The sequence below is a fragment of the Melopsittacus undulatus genome, chromosome 1 (assembly GCF_012275295.1).
Source record: "Melopsittacus undulatus isolate bMelUnd1 chromosome 1, bMelUnd1.mat.Z, whole genome shotgun sequence".
Lineage (NCBI taxonomy): Eukaryota > Metazoa > Chordata > Aves > Psittaciformes > Psittaculidae > Melopsittacus > Melopsittacus undulatus.
The window spans coordinates 120,692,546-120,709,695 of record NC_047527.1 but is presented as its reverse complement, the minus strand read 5'-3'; the positions used below and the strand labels follow the sequence as shown (position 1 = coordinate 120,709,695).

The following is a 17,150-nucleotide window of genomic DNA, read 5'->3' as shown; positions in this document are numbered from 1 at the left end:
ACAAGGCAAGACTTCAGACACAGCCCTCCTGACTGCTCTTGGCTGACACAGCATACTCGTGGTACCTGCCACAGTGACCATCAACCTACTCGCACTCTATTCACTTACGGAAATACAGGCTCCTAGTCAGATTCACAAAGCTCAGAATAAGCCCTGTTTTGTAAACACCTGACATTGTCATGCCTAACTTCACAGTGCCTCTTTGTTTAGTACTGCACTAGAAGGGCAGAATACTCCTCTATCACCAGGAAGTGTATAGCTATGTATCACGCTGGCAAGACTTACCTCTGAAGAGATTGTAATCTTCGTTCCTCTCTCTTTCTAGCTAGCCGTTCTTCTTCTTCATCTGGTCCACTAGAAAAATAATTAAGTAAGGAAGGCATAAGAGAAGGAAGAAACAATTTCACTGCTAGGCAATCACTACTTACTCATTTGACTTATTTTGAAAAAGGACTTATAGTCTGACCTTCTGAGATACTTCTTCACCGTCATGTAAACTGTGATTGCTGAATAACTGATAAGTTTTTAGAATTATCATTTTACATTTTACAATACCGAGATGCTTCACTCACTGTAATAATGTACCCTTCAGACTCCACAGGACAATTTAATACCTCTTAGGAACAGGTTGCAGACTGTTCCAGAAGCAGGATTCCTACTTGTCATTTTCCCCAGGTGTCACACCCCATTTCAGACTAAGTGTCCTGCGCATGCACAATTAAGTCCATTGTTGCCCCTGGAATAAGATTGATGGTTCATAAGCCTTAGATGCCAGAACAATTTATCTTTTCAACACCCATCACTATCCAATCTCCATCTGCCCTGAGGAAAGCAGTTTACATGAAATCTCTTAGCAGCAGAAGGAGCAAAGATTTACCTGAGTGCATCAGCTGAGTAATTCTGGGAAACGCTGAGCCTACATCTGAGCTGTGCATGTGCAGATATGCTTCACTGAATGCAGGCACTTAAGGTTTGTGACCTTTGGGAAAAGCTCAGTTTCACTTAACCATTAGATAAACCATGCAAGAATTGTAGAACTCTTAAAGCAAATGCTAAACAGTATTTATTTGTTCATTATTCTTTTCTGATAGAATTAATGATAATTATTCAGGATTCGTGAATGGGCACCTGCCATGCTTCCCAAGTACTAAGCATTTTTCAAAACTAAAAGCATTATCTGAAGATTTTCAATATGGCTATTTACAATATTGATATACCTGGTAACAGCGAAGTGAACAGCTGTAGCATCACACAGCTGCACCAACCAACATACAAGTTAAGCAAGAGTGACATCCAGTGGCTAATTGCAGCATGTCAAATGTTCTAACAGAATTTACAGACACCAGATTGGAAATCTGAACTCAAATTTTCCACCTTCTCAGTCATAAATCTATTGGAACATCTCTGTCATTTAAATACAATCCAGTAATTCAGAAACCATGTAATGTTTCACATAAAAAAAAAAATTATAGTTCCTCCTTTTTTGTTTCCACATAAAGCACTACAAAAATCTTGGGGGAGTTTAGCAGCAGGAAACACATGCAACAAGTTAGCTTTATTGGAAAATAATGTTAGGCCCTTTTGGAAAACTAACCAATTCCCCACATTTGCACATCCAGGAAGACCAGAAGCTCCCATTTTGGGGCACCCTTCTGCAAGACTATTTTATTAGAGACCCAAGTGTCTTGTCTCAGTTCACACTGGTGTTGCAAAATATAAAAACATTAATAAAATGCTGATATAGGATCCAGAAAGATATTACTTCCCTATAATTTAAAAAAAGCATTAAATCTCTTTTGATATCTAGATACTTTGAAGGAATTAAGTTTTTCTTAAAGAATCAGAAAGTCTGATATTATACAAAAAAAAGCAGTCGTTAAACTGAAGAAGATAAAGAGAATCTACTTAATATAGTTTCACGGGTAGTATACCTCAAGTACATGGAGCCAGACTCAAAGTCCAAACACAGAATAAAAAGAACGAACTGAAACAATGCACCAACAGTCCTAGAATTCCTGTGATAGGGATGGACTTAGGTGACCCAGCTGATGTGGGGATTAATATACCTAAGTATTATTTGTGCTTAAGGAAAAGATCAGTGCTGGCTTCTCAAACACTGAAACCCCACAGCTTAAAAATTCCTAGAAGGAATACTGATAGCTCTGGGAGGAGGAAAAAAAAAATAAAACAAACAAAAAAAAAAACCTGAAAAAAAAACCCCACAACAAAAAACCCACCATTTTCTCTTGTGTTAAAGGAATCCAAAAACTGGGGAAGCAGCAGAATCGTTCCTGCTGAGAATCAGTGAGTTTAAAGCCAGTAATATATCAGGCTTCAGTGTAATAACACATTCTGAAGCCTCCTGAAATAATCTGGACCCCACTCTGACAAGAACTTTAAATCCTTTAAGTGTCAGAAGATTTAGCTTGACACTTTAGAATCCTGGCATAAGACAACTCTCAACTATTTTTAGAATTAGATGCTACAGTACTGATTGACAACTTAGTTACTAAAACTGAAGTCTGGCACAAATATCTCTTTTCACAGGAATCAAGCTTTATTTGTTGGCATGTCAGCCACAGGGGCATACTCAGTTCTTCAGAGGGCACTAGCAGATCTTCCATAAAATCTAAAACAGTTCTATTCATCTTCAGGTCTTATCAGTACAAGACTAGAGTTATCAATTTCTGCACTAGGAAAGATTTGGTAGACCAATCTACCAGCAGAACAAGTGCATGCATCTTCCTCAAGGAAGAGCAAGCAGAATGACATGTTATTTACAATTATTTTCTCCTTTCTTTAGAGCCACAGATGTACCAGATTCATCTGGCTTGAAGATGAGCCCTAATTACTGTACAGCTGCATCAGTTCTTTAAAAAACAAACAACCCTCATACAAAACTAATGAATTATAGGTACTGGAAATAGTATAGAAATTCTTTCAGATCAAGAAATAAGGTCCAAATTTTTGTTCACATAAGATGCACTAAAGTAAAGGAACAGAGCTAGCTGAAACTATGCTGCCCAGAAACCTGAGCTCTAAAACTTCAATGACAGAAGGAAGCATATTGTACTGTCACAATAAACAAAGCTTTCCAAGTGTTTCATTAAGGAATGAGCACTGAACACTTCACATGGCAGCACTGATATACCTGTTTTAGCTAGCCATCAACTACTTCCCCTCCATCTGAACGATACTGGCCAATAGAGAAGCCAGTTAAACAAAAGAAAGTTTTACAAGCCCTCCAAGATCTAAAGAACTTTAAAATTTTGCAGTATTACTTTCCTTTAAAGTAAGTAACATCACTCTTGGTATCTCAGAGCAGAAAAGCATCATCTTACATTTAGAATATTTTGTTGAATATCTGTCTTTGGCAAAGACAGCTAATCACTTAGATACTGACTGCGTGCTGACAGATCCTAGAGCAAACTCTGAAGCATGGATACCAAGTGCTGTAGGGCATTGTAGCTCAGTTACTTATCTACCTTTTGCTGTACCATGAGCTTGCCTTGAAAGAAATTTGTTCTGTTATCACAAGAAGCAAGTACTTGGCTACTGAAATATTTCATGTCCAATCATAACAAGGAAATGTAAAATGTAGAAGTACAAAGCAATAGCGTACTTAAAACACACTTCTATGATGCTATCACTAATAACATCACTTCAGTGCCATTTCAGCATCATTTTCAGTGCCATACTGCCTGTCAAAAGACACCTTTTTTGTTTTCTCAAATGAATAAAGCAAAGTGACAAAAAATGTTACTTTCATCCTTCAATTGCTTTCACATTAAAAGATTCTTAGTATATTTGAGAGTAAATCTTGTAGGTAGCTAAGGAAGACCAGCACCCACACTTAGTAAAGGAAACAAATATATGTATTTACCTCCTGGAATGCCTTCTGCAGTAACAGCAGTAACAGCAACAGACTGCTATGGACACCAGAATGAGCCCAGCTACTACAGCTATGGCAATAATTAAAGCCTCAAAGTTTACTGAAAAACAGGAATATATTCAACTTGTTAAACTCCAGCAATAACATTTGTCTTTCTAATAATCCTTCCCTTCCTTCCCAAGCATTTTAAATCTCTTCATTAAAAAAGTCAAACCCACAATTCTGTGAAACTACCCCAGCTAAAACTCAGCATACCACATTTCAATTTTGCTACTATGCATAATCAGCACTGAAGAGACATTACATAAAATTGCTCTTTACATATACCAAGTTATTAAAAGTCATCCTATAATACTTCATATGTATCTACTGGTGTGATTCCACAGTTCTGCCCTCCCAATCATGACCTTAGCCAGTGTGCAGCACGAACAGAAGGTTTGTAAAGCCATATAGATACAGATGTATATATATATACATTACCTGCCACAGTTACACAGAGAGCAAAATGAAATGAAGATTACAATGTCAGAGAATTTGAAGGAGACAATATAAAACTCTCCATAAAAATTCGTAAGTCATCTTCTATGTCCAAAAAGAGTCATCTTTCATGTTCAACAAGCAATTAACAAATGGATGGGGGGTATTATTTTAACAGCATACTCTATAACAACCATAGCTGGCCTAAACCAGCATTTAAGGGACTGCATTTATTAAAAAAAAAAAGTCATGTCCTCAAGTGAGGCCCAAGAAGCAAGCAAACAGGGATGATATAAGCAAAGCTATAGATACAACTCTGAGGAGCTATTTAAAGGACCCAACAAAGAGCAAAATAAAATCATCCAGGGAAGTTGTAACAACAGTGGTATGAAAAACTAAACACCTCTTGGCACACATACCTCACACTACCTATTTTAAAGCATGAGGGAAGTGACAGGAAGCTGTCTCTTCTCCCTTCTCCAACATAAATCCCTCTGAATGATCAGATTCAGCAGCTTCATGCTGCTGTAGTAATACAAAGGCAGCTGCACACATACTTTTTACTGCTTCAGGGTTCTATAGTTATAAGACAGTCAAATTTAGCAAGTGAGATTCAGAGGGTCTGTCCTCTCTGATCACATGCACAAGTCAAAGAGTCTGTTACTTCTTTACAGATCTCATCAACTCATTTCCGGCCAAGGCATGTCCTTCACAGATCTTGCTGAAGATTAGGTCTCAACAAATATTTTTGCTTCTGTGTTATAGTTCACTGGGTACCAGTTTATAAAACAGATTAATACATAGTTTCTAGTTACAACACACAATTCTGAACATGCCAGTTCTGAAAGAAACACATTTCACCATGCCGCACTTCTCCTTCTTCTACTCCCCTACAAGTTATAAGCAATTAAATACTTTATTCAATGACGTAAAAAAGAAAAATAGGTTTGATTGCCATTTCATCTTTTAAAGTATACTATTTAATTGAAGCACAAAAATACTTTGACCCTATTAATAAAGTGCAGAAGACAATTGTCAATTTTCTGTCTGTGTTCCTGTCTCCACTATCTCATCTGTTTATTATTTATGAAAAATTATACAATTAAACTACTTCATTACGTTGTTTCCATACCATTATTTTTTCGGCACTGCTGGTTAATAACCTGTCAACATGTCTTATTTGATATAAAATAGTAACTGGAAGCCAGTCATGTTTCTGACTTTTTTTGAAAGCTCCAATATTAACCTTCATCTTTAGCAACACTGAGCAAATACTCCATTTTATTTGCAAAAAGAAAAACCACCACCACTGCACTCATCTGGTAATTAATTTTTCTGCCGCGTCCAAAGGGGACAATCTCAGTATGACTATATTTATATATCCCCATGGTATGCTGCTGCATATAATTTGTAAAAAGTATATTAAGGAAATGCAGATCTGGTGGGGTTTATTGTTGTTTTGGTTCTGAAGGGTCTTTTTTTTCTTTTTCCACTTTATTTTTTTGCTTAGAATGTGCTCAATTATGAAGTTTTCATTCTGTGTTTAAGCTACATTCAACCTAGCAACACAAATGGAACTCAAGGTAGAAGCCTCCTTCTCTACAGCAGGAGTATACTATTAGGAACCCCCTTTGTATCAGTAGATACTGGTTATTGCTGCTCTACAAAAGGACATGCACTTCTGTACAGGGTATGGCTGACTTAATTTTCTCTATAGCAGCTGGTATGATGCTGTGTTTTGGATTTCTGGCTAAAACAGCTCTGATAAAACACCTATGTTTCAGCTGTTGCTGAACAGGCTTAAAGAGCATCAAGACTTTGTCTTCCCCTCAGTGAGTAGGGCTGCAGTTAGGCAAGAGACTGGAGAGGGCAGGAGGGGACACTGCCAGAGCAGCTGACCTAAACTGGCCAAGGGGTATTCCACACCATGTAATACCATGATCAGCAACAAAACTTTGGCTAAAGGAAAAATAAGTGGAGGCAATATTTGGCTTCCAAGGTGACTAATGTTTAGGGGCTGGCTGGCCACCAGTCCACCTGGGGGAGGTCGTAAACAATTTCTTTTGCACTTCCCCTTCCCCTACTTTTTTCCTTCCCCTACGAAACTGCCTTTCTCTCAGTATCCATGAGTTTTCTTGCTTTTGTTCTGTTTCCTTCCTGCACCCCACTGGGGTGAGGGGAGGGAGTGAACAAGCAACTGTGTGGGTACCACACTTCCAGAAAAAAGTTTTCTAACATTTCACAGCAAGAGCATTTACTATAACATTGAAAGCCTGATTTCCTTAGAAGCAGTGAAATGATATACCTTCTGAGGCACTAGGAAAACTCCTGAAGTCTAAGCATAAACGCTTTAGCTCACAGAACAAAGCATAGTGCCCTTCTACTAAAGAGCAAAGGATTGGTAAAGTTCTCCTGTACTGTCCAATCATATAATCCCTGCAAACACGGACTAGAAGTGGTAGCATTCAGAAACTTGCATGCTCCATTTCAACAGCAATCTTCTACCTCTGCTACTCTAATTTAGACTACTGTGTAATTTCACTGTTCTATGTGTGATAACATTCTCTTAATTTATAGTTAATGGTCACTGGCAGTTCACCTCCACTTGGTTTTTGTCCTTTACCCTCCTGGTGTTCATAAGTAAATACATAGAAAGCAGCAAGCTTCTGCTTTGCTGGACTGCTTACGACAAGCTTTGCAATGTCATTTGTTCTCTATTCCAGTCTTGTTTGAATTTAGATGTGCACACACAGTATTGCAAAAATAGTGCCAAAGATTTCACCCCAATGGCAAAATGTGCTCCACAGTGTATTTTGTAACACAAACATGCAAAGTAAAAGGAAATCTAAGAGAAATTAAATGATGCAGTACTACTGGTTCACTGCTGCCACTGGAACATACTATAAAAATTGTGGACCCAGTCACACCAGTCAACATTTTAAGCATTTTTAAAAACAGAAAGAATAGTCACCTTTTGTCAACATGGAATGACCTTACTTCTCTGTAACTCAGAAGTATGGATTAAGAAAAGGGTGAACCCTGACTACATACATAAAATACTCAGAACATTCCAACATCACTTGTTCCCAGCCTACACCTTACCATCGACAGAACTTCACTGTATAGTGAATGTTTTAAAGTCACTGGACCAACATGACTATACTGGCTGTTCACAAAGAACCCTTAACAATGACTGTAAATCCAGAAGATTAAAGACCATGGTCCCCTCACCCCTCCAAACAAATTATCAGGAAACATTTCTAGAAGCAGTAGTCCTACTTTAATCATACTCTTAAATCATTCTCTACAGCAAAAGTAAAATTAGTACCTACTCCAGCAAACTCCCCATCGAGCATTTGAGAGGGAACATAATGAAGATGGTGGAAGAATGCTTCTTACAGGGTAATCAGTACAAGTGTTGTTGGTGTAACACCAAAGGCACTGTGCAAAAGAAACAAAAAACAACCCAAATTATTCATCTTCAAAAAGTTTACAATTTAGTGCTCGTTTCCCCTCACAGAGTACAACACTGTGAAGATATATTTTAGTATAGAGTGGAGCTGCTTATTCAGTAGTGACTAACTGTAAAGGACCTTTAAGTAAATTACATATGCCAATCACTAGAGTCATGGGAAAGCAGACATTGAGACCTTTTTTAACAAATCCATGCAGTGCACTATAGGAGATACCACTTTAATACATGAATTTTTGTATATGCCAGAATGCTGCTTTACTGCTTTTGGGACAAGAGTTGTCATGCAAATCAGAGGCTCAACTGACCTTCCCTGGTAAATCTATTCAGCTGCATGCACCACAAAAAACAGCACGGAAAGTCCAACTGTGCTTACCGACCAAAGGAAAGAAGGAAGCCACAAAATCTCAGATGAAGTCTTGAATGCTCTAAGTTCCTTGGTGTGGGCTTCAAAGACACCGGAATGAGCAAAGAATGTGGCACGGGTTAAAGTAAATCTAATTGCAGGATCCCAACCAGTAGAAAGAAACAGTACCTTTTAAATCCAGAGGCCAAGGTGGGGTTGAAACCCTGAGAAATAACTTTATGAAGTATGATTTGTTACAAAAATGCCAATCAGAGAACAATACCCCATACTACCAGTAAGGAATCCACAAACTCAAGAATACTGATTAGTTTAGGGGTTAGTTCAGAACTTAAGGAGTAATTAGTAAAATAATGGTTGATGTACACCAGGTGGTGCCTAATACCTATACACTGTTAGCAGCATTACCTGAATATCATCAGTATTATACAGTTCTGGACTTAAAACACGCTTTCTTTCATATCCCTTTGGAAGACAACAGCCAGACAATCACCTCTGAAAGGGAAAGTCCAGCCACCAGAAGAAAACTGCTATTCTGCTGGACTGTGCTGCCCCAAGAATAGTCCAACCCTGTTTGGTAATGTACTGGCCAAAGAATTAAAATAATGGCAAGACAGAATCCTTCTGTTACCTTGTTACAATATGTGAATGATCTGTTGCTGTGGGCCAGAACAGAAGCAGAATGCAGAGCAACTACAATAAATTTGCTCAGCTTTCTGGGATTGACTCGATAACACATGGCACAGAAAAAGGCTCCGCTGGTGAAGAAAGAGGTTACCTATTTGGGTTTTGAGATTTCCCAAGGAACTTCAGCACTGAGCATAGATGGAGAAAAAAAAAAACATCTGACAAATAGCACCCCCATAAGTCAAAAAGGGAACTGAAAGACTTCTTGGAAAATGCAGGCTGGTGCAGAATCTAGTCAATTTTAGCCTAATGGCCAAACCCTGAGGAAATCCTAACGTGGTTCCCAGAGTGCCAAAAAAGTTTCCACAGACTTAAGATTGCATTAATGAAAGCTCCAACCCTGGAACTGCCCAATATGATGAAATCTTTCCTTTTATATGAACAAGAGCAGCAATACATGGCTCTGGGAATGTTAACTCAGACTTCGGGATCAAAGAGGCAAGTAACATACTTTTCTAACCAAATGGATGAACTAGGCAAAGGATGGCTGACCTGTTTCAGAGCAGTGGCTGTGGGTGCTGCTAATGAAAGTAGCCCAGAAGGCAACACTGTGACAGCCTATCACAGTATTCATACTGCAGGCAGTGCTGGCAGTTCTTGGTCAAAAGGGACATCACTAGATTTCACCTAGCAGATTAGCTCAATAGCAGGCAGTGCTTATCACACAAGACTTTGTGATTTTGACATCATTGGCCTTGATTCCTGCAGGTATATTACATGTCAGCAAAAAAGAATCAGAGAACGCTTGTTTACAAGTCACGAATAGGTGCATTCCAGCCAGCCTGATTTGAGGGATACTCTTATAACCCATCCAGACCTGAGATTATATACAGATGGAAACAGTTTTGTTGATAAATGGAGAAAAGAGAGCTGGATATGCCACAGTGATGCTGCACAAGGATGTGGATACCTGAGCATTGCCTTCTAACACCTTGGCACAAAGGTCTGAATCAATAGCTCTGATACATGTTCTTGAATTATCAGCAGACAAACATATGAATATTTATGCTGACTCAAAATATGCCTTTGGTGTACTCCATACCCATGGGGCTACTGAGAAATAATGAAAACTGTTATCACGAGCATCCCCTATGAAATACAGACATGAAAGTTTAGATTTATTACAAGCTGTACTGAAGCCTAAAGAAGTTGCAATTATATACTGTGAAACTCACAAGAACAGATAGACAGAGGTAATAAAAGGAAACTGAAGGGCCAATGAATCAGCTAAGAGGGTGGCAAAGGCAGAGCAACTTATTGGAGCTCTCAGTCCCACAGGAAAAATAGAACAGGAACCTCCAGATTGTATAGAAAGAGACAACAAATTGGCCCAGCAGCTGGAATCTGTTAAATCATCAGATCACCAAAGACAAGCAAGTGTTGATCACCACTCTGATGGCAAGAGAGGCACTGAAAAGAGCTCACAATGAGTGACATATGGGAGCCAATGTGATGGTTGCTAGCCTTGGTTGACAGGCCATAGGTCCTCACATGCAGACAATGGCAAATATTATAGTGCACTGATGTCACCTATGCTGTGTTAATAACTCTAAAACAGTAAGGAAGACACCCTGGGAGAAGTAAGGCAAGGTCAAGACCCAGGAGAACACTGGCAAATAGACTTTTCTGAACTACCAAAGCATAGACAGTGTAAATATCTCCTGGTTTGTCTCCATGAACACAAAATAAATACGTTTTCCTCTATAAACACATAGGTGTACACAAGTGTTTCATCCCCAATTTTCCTTCACAAAATTAGCTGTATTCCTTCATCATATAATTTCCTACATCATTTCAAATTATAATTCTATTTAAGTGAACTAAATTACTACATTTTATGGTTTGTTTGGAGCTGGTTTTATCTATTCACTAAATGTTTCATTCTCATTTTCATCTGCTGCTATATTAACAACAATATGAAAACCTGATTTTTTTTTTCCTACTGAAGCAATAAAGTAATTTCAGCTTTCTGGTGCTTTTGCGTTGCTCACATGTTAATGGCTCTGTTCTGCAGGGGTTTTGGGGTTTTTTTGGGGGTTGTTTTTTTTTTTTAATTGTCTGAATCAAGTCTGAATTCCTTTCTCCAAGCTTAACACTGATGCTATTGAGGCAGTTACCCTGAGTCATCCATCATTCTGTCACCCAGAAAAGCTTGGACATTATCACTGGTTTGACAGATTCTGAAAATAATGTATCTATAACTCCACTAGTGTCTTCAGTATACAAACACAGCTAAAGGATTTATTTCTCTCACAACGTGAACACATAGTTCTAAGGTAAGTAAAAGCTGTACTCATGTTCTGTGGCAGCACATATTTGAAGTGACAGTCACACCAGTGGTAGTGCTGTACATTAAATCTTTAATGACCCATATTTTCTATTTCCTACTTTATACTTCGGAAGATTAAGAGTTATTTACACAACACCATGGTTACGACAACTAACATAAAAGTCTTGACAACACAAAATAACCACATCAATACAAACCAATTAATGGTTTTCCCTTAAAAAGCCAAATTACACATAAGCATAAAAAAAAAGTTAAGTTCAGATACTTCTCCATTTTCCCTAGTGATAAGAGTTTTGCAGTAACTTACATAACTTAAAGATTCATTAAATGTTTCTTTTCAATGATATCTGAAGTTAGAATTCCAAATAATCTCTCACTTTGAATATGGGAGTTCCTTCTGCTCTGCAAGGACAGGCACCTTATGCATAGTTATCGCAAACCTTCCTGTGGAGCTAAAAAAGTTTTCAACGAAGGATGAAGAAATAAATTCTACTGTTTTAAACACCTGCCTTATTGCAGTCTCACTGGAAATCCAGACTTTGCCACCAAAACGGTGACCTCATGTGGCAGCCTTAAGCATTTATAGTCTGATGTAGGCAGTGGGAAGGCCGACAGGTCTGAACATCTACAAATTACTGATCCAGTCTGCCTCAGTTAAACACATTGCCTGGGGCATCTCCAGGGAAAGGCATTTCTAGGTAATTTACTCTAATTTCCCAAATCTCCTATTCAGCATGCAAGCAGTGCAAGGCATTTCAGCCACATAACATTTAGTCTGACCCTTTTATGAGATGGAATTAAGTGCTGCTTGCAAAACAAGGATAAGTCTAAGTCAGCAGCAACATCAACTGGCTCAGTTGAGCTATGAAAGTACTGAACCCACCAAAACTGGATTCTACACTGCCTGTCCTCTCCAGACAAAGCAGGGAAATACCCTTAGCAACCAAGTCACAGAGCAACCTTGGCAAAGTAAAAGCACACTGGCATTGAGTGTGACAGAGGGGAAGTTGACTTTGCCAGTTAAATAAGAACAGATATTACGAATAACTGATCTTGACTTCCTCTTCCTATGGGCAGTTTGACTAGATTCACGATTAAAGACAAGTCAAAATCCCCACCAACCAACCAAACTGTAGCAATTTGATTTCACATCAAGGCAAAAAAAACCCCACCAAATTCCCAACCAAAAAGGATGTTAAAAAAACTTACTGAAACATTTTTTAAACATTCTTCACAGGACTTCTGGGAAAACTCTGAACATGCTAGGAAAAAGAAAAAAAAAAAAAACACACATTATTTTTTTTTTCTCAGTAATGTCAAACATTTAGCAATATTTAGCCTTTTTTTTTCCCCTGCTTCTAGATACGAGCAACAATCTTGTCTGAACTAATGAAAGTTCAATAATTCCATTACAGGAGAACTGTAGCAAACAGAGATACAAAGCATTTAAATCTGACCTCTGACATAATTAAGGAAACAATTCAAGCTTACTTTTAACTTTAGTTTGCGTTTTCTAAGGACAACATAGGAGATACAACCCAAGAGTCTCACTGTATGTCAGCTGAAGTTCCAAGACTTTTACCCATCAATTTTGAGAACATTCAAAGTTTTGCAGCTTTGGAAGCCTAGCAAAAGCTGACCCTTGCCTAGGGTTGGTCCCTGTTCCATGAATCTCCTGGGGGGGGGGGGGGGGGGGGGGGGGGTGGCAGCAGTTTTTTTAAAGATAAAGCTCTACATTAGGGACTGCAGTGACAGGACAAGGGGTAACGGGTTAAAACTTAAACAGCAGAGGTTTAGACTGGATATAAGGAAGAAATTCTTTACTATTAGAGTGGTGAGGTACTGGAATGGGTTGCCCAGGGAGGTTGTGAATGCTCTATCCCTGGCAGTGTTCAAGGCCAGGATGGATGAAGCCTTGGGTGATATGGTTTAGTGTGAGGTGTCCCTGCCCATGGCAGGGGGGGTTGGAACTAGATGATCTTAAGGTCCTTTCCAACCCTAACCTATGATTCTATCATTCTATGATTTTAAGTGAAAAATTTGCAAACATAGAACACAGTTACTTTTTGTAAGAGGTCAACAAGAACAACAAAAGTCTGAAGAGCCACATGACACAGAAGGACTTTAATCATATTTCCTTTGGTTTTTAAAAAACACACTGTATCATAAAAAAAAGCAAAAAAATATTTACTGGTGTTCACGTTCCCAGAGGATTCCAGCCAAAGGCTATGACTTTCATTTAGACTTACTGCATGCTTATTGACTTAACGCCATTCTTTTTTATCCACAATGGAGACACAATCTTTTGCCCACAGGACCACGTTCAGGCCATAGTCTAAACTGATGAGGGGGAGTCTCTTCTCCAGGCCTGAACTTGTATTTTTCTTCAGTAATTATAGATCCTATCATCACTTAGAATACTATTTAATGAAACCCATTTTTTATTATTTCTATATATAAGTATGACAGGAAAATACTTCCAAAATAGGATTCCAATTCTACTTTTAATGAATAACTGTATTAGTCACAAGCAGTTATCAATTTGAGCTAAATTATTTGCATGCTTTGAGACAACTACATATTTCAATGTTATGCCTTTCTGGTGCTAATTCTTAACATTAAATCTATTTTATTTATGAGCGTATTTATCTTTAATATATCCATATAGAAAAAAAACACTAACTAGTTTATCAGGTACCAGTTAACATTATATCCAGTATCAATAATGGAGAAACAGTCTCTAAGTGCAAGGCTTAGGTACCAATCCATGGAAAACAAAACAAACCATGAATAACAGGCTCAGAAATAGTTTAAACTAAAAAAAAAAAAATTTAAAAAAATTAAATGGGATTATTCCACATGGAGTACCATCATGCTTATTATAAAAATACTTCATTATATTTTTAATATTTAAAATGCCTAAACAAAGCAGCTTTCTGAACATGAATAAGTGAGGTACTGTGAGAAGCATTCAAGTACACCAAGGACTTCTAAAAACCCGGGTTAGGTTATATTTTCAGTAACTGACCAGTCTACAGCAATATGCAAAAACGGAATGTGCCTCAGATTCTTACCAAAGAGGGTAATCTCACAAGCTTCCCATGAAGTTTATCATCTTCCTATTGACATATTAAAGCAGCTAACTTATACTGGCATATACCAAAAGAACAGGACTTAAATGATAAAAAAAATAGACTCCTATTATTTATATTTATTCTAAAGCAGAGCATAAGGCTGAATGAAAATATTTCAAAATATAACATCACATCTCTCTCAAAAATCATAGCATCTTTATGTACTGCTATCTAACATTACCACAAATGATGAAAAAAAAATCTCTCTGGGTCACTAACTTAAAGCTATATAAATTTCCCACCAGATACAGTGCTCCTCGGAACAGCAGAAGACAGAAGAAAACACTTCTCAAACAGAACAAGAAAAACCCAAACACCCCTCTGATTCACCTCGCTAAAACATTAAACAAAAACAACATTGATTTGGGTTGTTTGTTTTGTTCTGTTTTATTCATTCTTTTTTATACGCATTCTTTTTATACCAGCATATATCATCAGCATTAATCACCTAACATGTAACAAAATGAGACGTAATTTCAAAGTACCAAGTACTGGAAACATTATTTTGGTGTGATTTTTACCACAGCAGTTCAGTGTAACCTCTTGTACACAGTGAACTGTAGCCATATGAAGATTACATTCTTACAAGATAAGAAAAAGCTATTATTGTTCACGCACTTGGTTTTTTTATTTACAGTTAGAACACTGCCCACACCTACAGGAATTGTACTAAGTTCTGACTGATCTCACTTTCTTGGAGACATACTCATGGACCAGGGTAACAATGCACAAAATACAGAACAAAATACAGGTAAAATAGAATAATGCTGACAATTTTGTTTTAAAAACAAAATTATTCTGTTTAAAAAACAGCTTTATCTCCCTCTCCCCTTTCCAGTAAGTATTTGTGCATAAAGGTAGCACATGAATAGATTTAATGCTTTTAAGGAAAGCAAGGCTCTATACCAGCATACACCAAGGACTGACAACTGCTATACAACCTTAAGACCAGAGAGGCACTGGGAACTTTTCAACATCTAAAATAAATTAGCCATGAATAAGCTTAATTTGTTTGTTCCCCCTCATCCCCCCCCATTCTCAGGACAACACTGTTCTTCAACTTAAAGAGCTGTTCCCTCCCACTATGTATAAGAAGAGCACTTGTCTTCCTCAACGTTCCTTCTGCTATAGCAATAAAAGCCATACTCTTGCTGGTATTTTCTGAAATAGGGAATAATGCAGCCTTTGTAGCCCTGCTTTGTGCCAGTCCAGACCTGTTGAGCACAGTTGCTGAACTTGTGGAATATTTATCAGGATGGCATACAAGGTCTCACAACCTTGGAAAAACTACCATAAAACTGCCATCCCTCTCTTCAGGAGGGCATCACTCCAGCAACTGCTACGCATTTGACAGTCATCAAGCATATTTCCCTACTTTCCCCCCCCCCAGCTGTTTTAATATTAAAATGATACTAGTCATATGGCATAACAATCTTTCATTTTTCACTTCAACCTTTTTTCTAGTATTTATTCCTCAAAGGTCACCCACATCTTTCTTTGTATCATCATGATCCTTCTTCGTAACAAGAATCAACTTTGTGTCGTAAGCAAATTCCTAACCTCACATAAGAATAATACGTGAAAACTTCTTTCATAGGGAATCCATAAGAAACTTATTTCATATATATTTCTCAGAACTACTAGAAAGAAACTGATTAACTTGCAGCTATTAGCAGGTCTACCTTTTGTTCTTTCTAACAGTTGAGAAACACTGACAACTTCCTTTCTCTTCTGCTTTGTGCCAGCTGCCTCACAGAGTTCGATACCTCCTTTTCAAGTATAAACCTTTTCATAAAAGAAACCAACCATCTCAAATTGTACTCTACACACACATGTCAAGGTGTGCTTATAAGCACTTGATGTATCCTAATTTAATGCAAACTAACCTGATGTGCCCCTTTCTGGCCACATGCGTTAATGGCAATCAGATTTGAGGATGAGCTTCACCAACTGCTTTCCAAAAGCAGCTATGAGATAAGCTATCCCAACAGCACAAGCAAAATGGCAAGAAAATTTCTGTCGGCTTCTCCTTCCAAACCACATTCCTCACAGCCAGTCAGACCCCAGAAAGCCTAGGGGATTGCCGTCTCCTTGCAACAAAACCTCCCATAACCCCACGGCCCTGCAGGCCGGCCGGCAGCACAAACGCCAGTGCCACTGCACTTCCCTCGGTCGAGGCTCGGAGCCAGGCCCCGGGCAGCAGCCGAAACACCGGAACCAGCCTGCGCCGGGCCGCGGTAAGCCTCCGAGCTCCACCAGCCCTCCACGAGACGCTCGGCAGCTGCAGGCCTCGAGGCGAGCACCTGCTTCCCTCCCGCCGTACACCCCACAGCCCTGCTCTAGAGAACTTTCTTCCACGGGAAGGCCCCACAGCCCGCACCCGCGAGCGAGCCCCTCCTCTGGGAGGAAGGAACGGCTCCCCTTGCCCCGCTGCCCCCCGCCCCTCCTTACCCTGTGCCGGTGCTGGCGGAGCCGTGGTGCTGAGCTGCGCCAGCCCTATGCCGGCGCAGCCCCACAGCAGCGCCAAGCCCTGCAGCCACAACGGCAACAACCACCGCCGCGCCTCCATCACCAACCACAGCACGGCAACGACCGGACTCCCGTCAGGACCCAACTCCGCGCAGGCGCCAATAGTCGCCAAAGGGGCGGGGCTGGGCAAGGGAAGGGGCTGATCAGAGAGTGTGGTGGGCTGGTACAGCCCATTATATGGCGGGGCGGGGCAGAGCTGAGCTCTGGCTCTACGGCTGACTCCTGGAGCTGGTGTTTGACTTCCCGGGAGCTCCAGGTGCGTGCGGCCCCCACTGGCCGTGCCTGTGGTGTCTGCGTCCCTTTGG

The 17,150-nt window shown here is 39.3% G+C and overlaps 1 protein-coding gene across 2 annotated transcripts in view; it reads right to left on the bottom strand.

Moving 5' to 3' along the window:
* Positions 1-16,916, bottom strand: part of PTTG1IP2 (PTTG1IP family member 2) — a 28,771-nt gene extending 11,855 nt beyond the window's left edge. Inside the window, exons 1-5 of one of the 2 annotated variants that reach the window (XM_031052575.2) lie at positions 16,768-16,916; positions 12,392-12,444; positions 7,702-7,810; positions 3,884-3,992; positions 286-354 (exon numbers count right to left, since the gene is read on the bottom strand). In XM_031052575.2, the coding sequence (XP_030908435.2) occupies positions 286-354; positions 3,884-3,992; positions 7,702-7,810; positions 12,392-12,444; positions 16,768-16,885 (458 nt within the window). In that variant the 5' untranslated portion in view covers positions 16,886-16,916. Of the gene's footprint in view, positions 1-285; positions 355-3,883; positions 3,993-7,697; positions 7,811-12,391; positions 12,445-16,767 lie in introns of both variants that reach the window. The other variant, XM_031052576.2, reaches the window with a different exon arrangement.
* Positions 16,917-17,150: the final 234 nt, after the last annotated feature.